Below are 2,408 nucleotides of genomic sequence, written 5' to 3' on the forward strand. Positions count from 1 at the left end.
CTGGTGTGGTGTGAGGAGAGGCCTCCCCTGGATGCCCACTCGGACATGAGCAAGTGTGCCTTCAGGTTCTGTGTCTGCACTCGGGCTCTGGAGGTGGGGGAGCAAGGCGTGCGGCTGGGCACCGTAAGAATAGTCCTGCACAACAGCCCTGAGTACCAGGTCCTGGCCTCCCCCCAGCATGTCTTCCTGGTGCCTGCTGTTGCCAGCTTTGCCACCACTTCCAAATTCCTCCTCATCTGGCATCCCGAGAAGGCAAAGCTCACCATCACAGCCCCCTCTGCAGGCTTCGTACACAGCAAGGTGCTGCGCTCCAGCAGCGAGTCAGACTTCAGGAAGCTCCTGCTTGGTTCTGTGGGTCTTCTCTCAGGTTTGGCACCTCTGGACATTCACGCCTCCACTGTGTCCAACAGTGGGGGTCTGCTGCTGGTGAGCACGAAGGGTGCTGTGAACATGGTGGAGTCAGATGGGACACAGAGGCATATCTTTGACCTGGAGGGGGTCCCCCTGGCCCAAGAAAGTCCTGTCCAGCTGAAGACCTTTGGCAGTATCCTAGCCTGCGTGCTGGCTGGGGTCCTGTACCTCGTCGACCAGAACAGTGGAAGGCTCATAGAAAAGAAAATCCTGAGCATGAAAGAGGTGCATTTCCTGGAGCCCCTGGGAGAGGAGGACAGCATTCAGCTCCTCACTCAAACTGGCATCTATAGCTTTAGCTTCTCCAAACCTGAGGATAGCAGCAGACCTGAGCCATGCCTGGTGGAGATGGTGTTCGAGGAGGCCTGCAGATACTACCAGAGGAGGAGCCTCAGCAGCTCCAAGCTGACAGTGGAGAAATTGAAGAAAGGTGGTTTGTTCCAGGCTCCTGTGGCCCTGGCTGCCATCCTGCAGCACAGCCTCCACCAGAAGCAGAAGCCAGCCCGAGGCCTCCAAGACACTTATGCCAAGTTGTTGAGCACAATGAGCCTGGAGCTGCAGAGCTACATGAGCCTGGAGCTCCTCAAGAACTGTGTGGTGTGTGCCCCAGAGAGTGAGGTGGAAAGCTACTGCGAGGAACTCGTGGAGCAGGAGGTCAGCCGCGTTCTGCACTCTGACATGGACAAGGACAACTTGGCTTACCTGAACTCTGTCTTTGCCTCCTTCCCCAAGGCTGCCTGGAAGGCCATGAGGAGCTGCCTGCAGCTGCAGCAGAATGGGGACGGCCTCTTAGTAGCCAGGGCCACCCCAGAGGTATGGAAGAAGGTCCTGGGAGGACCTCAGCAGGAGGAGGCGGGTCAGAATGGCGTGGTCCCGCTCTTTGAGCTCATCTGCACCTCCTTCCTGAGGTTCAAACCCAAGTGGCTGCCCAGTTTTGTGGAGCTGACCCAGCAGTACGTTAGTGTCTCTTGGGCATACAGCAGCAAGGAGGGCCCAGAGGGCCGGGTGCCGCTGTACAAGAGAGCGCTGGGAGTACTGGCCAGGAAGAACAAGCGCAGCGAGGCAGATGATGAGATGGAGCTCGAACTGCTGCTCTGCAGCAAGAGGCCTAAGGCCGTGCTGCAAGCTCTGCACCTTCTCATTCGCTTGAAGCGGTGGCAGCGGGTGGTGGAGGTGGCAGAGAAGTTCTCCAAGCTCAGCCCCTTGCTTAACAAGGAGATATTCACCACACTGCTGGCAGAGTTTGCCCAGCATCGGGAGCTGGACCCTTATCTGGACACGCTGTGGCCGATGTGCCCTGCTGAGCTCACCGCCTCGGACATCCTCACCATGGTCCTGCAGCACCTCCCTCGCTCCCAGGAGGACCCAGTGCCCTTCTCCGGCAAGGAGAACCAGCTGACTGTAGGCTTGCTCAAGCCGTTGCTGCAAAGGGTTGTGCAGCGCCCCTGTGTCCAGGATGAGATGTACTTGGATGCCTTGCAGAGCCCCACCTTCCCCCCTCCTACCCCACCCCGAGAGCACAAGATCCCCTCAAAAGCAGCAGCTGATGATGCCCCTCAGCCACCCATGGTAAGGACTTCCTCCCCCTCAACGCTGGTACAGGGTGACACTGCGTGAAGGGGGGAAGCACAACAGGATCCCAAGCCTTGGGTGCACGAGGAGGGGAAAGCCACATCCACCCCAGGAAATCCTGCCCTGCCTGGCAGTACGGAAGCCTGCTCCTTTCTGAAGCCTCCATGCAGCAGCATCTTGAAGAGTCCATTGGGTGGCTGGGGTTGGGGGATCTCATCTGAAGCCAGGGCAGGCTTTCAGGCTATTTCTAGCAAGTGCAATTGCGTGTGCCCCAGTGGAGGAGCAAATGCCAGGTGCATTTGCAGATGAAAGCACTGGCTGCACTACAGGACTACAGAACTGCTCCCTGCCCAAAGCACTTTGTTTTCGGTTTGCTTTGCAACTTTATAACTTCACTTCTACTTCCCTGATTCTCTTGGAGTGGT

At 57.8% G+C, this 2,408-nt stretch overlaps 1 protein-coding gene across 1 annotated transcript in view; it reads left to right on the forward strand.

The window, feature by feature from the left end:
• The window catches only part of HPS6 (Hermansky-Pudlak syndrome 6), a gene marked incomplete at both ends in the record, with an annotated part of 2,263 nt that extends 283 nt beyond the window's left edge, over nt 1-1,980 (forward strand). The window contains one exon of the mRNA XM_009582479.1: nt 19-1,980. Coding sequence (XP_009580774.1) covers nt 19-1,980 — 1,962 coding nt within the window. The remainder of the gene's footprint in view (nt 1-18) is intronic.
• Nucleotides 1,981-2,408: the final 428 nt, after the last annotated feature.

The sequence above is a fragment of the Fulmarus glacialis genome, unplaced genomic scaffold, assembly GCF_000690835.1.
Source record: "Fulmarus glacialis isolate BGI_N327 unplaced genomic scaffold, ASM69083v1 scaffold23307, whole genome shotgun sequence".
Classification (NCBI taxonomy): domain Eukaryota; kingdom Metazoa; phylum Chordata; class Aves; order Procellariiformes; family Procellariidae; genus Fulmarus; species Fulmarus glacialis.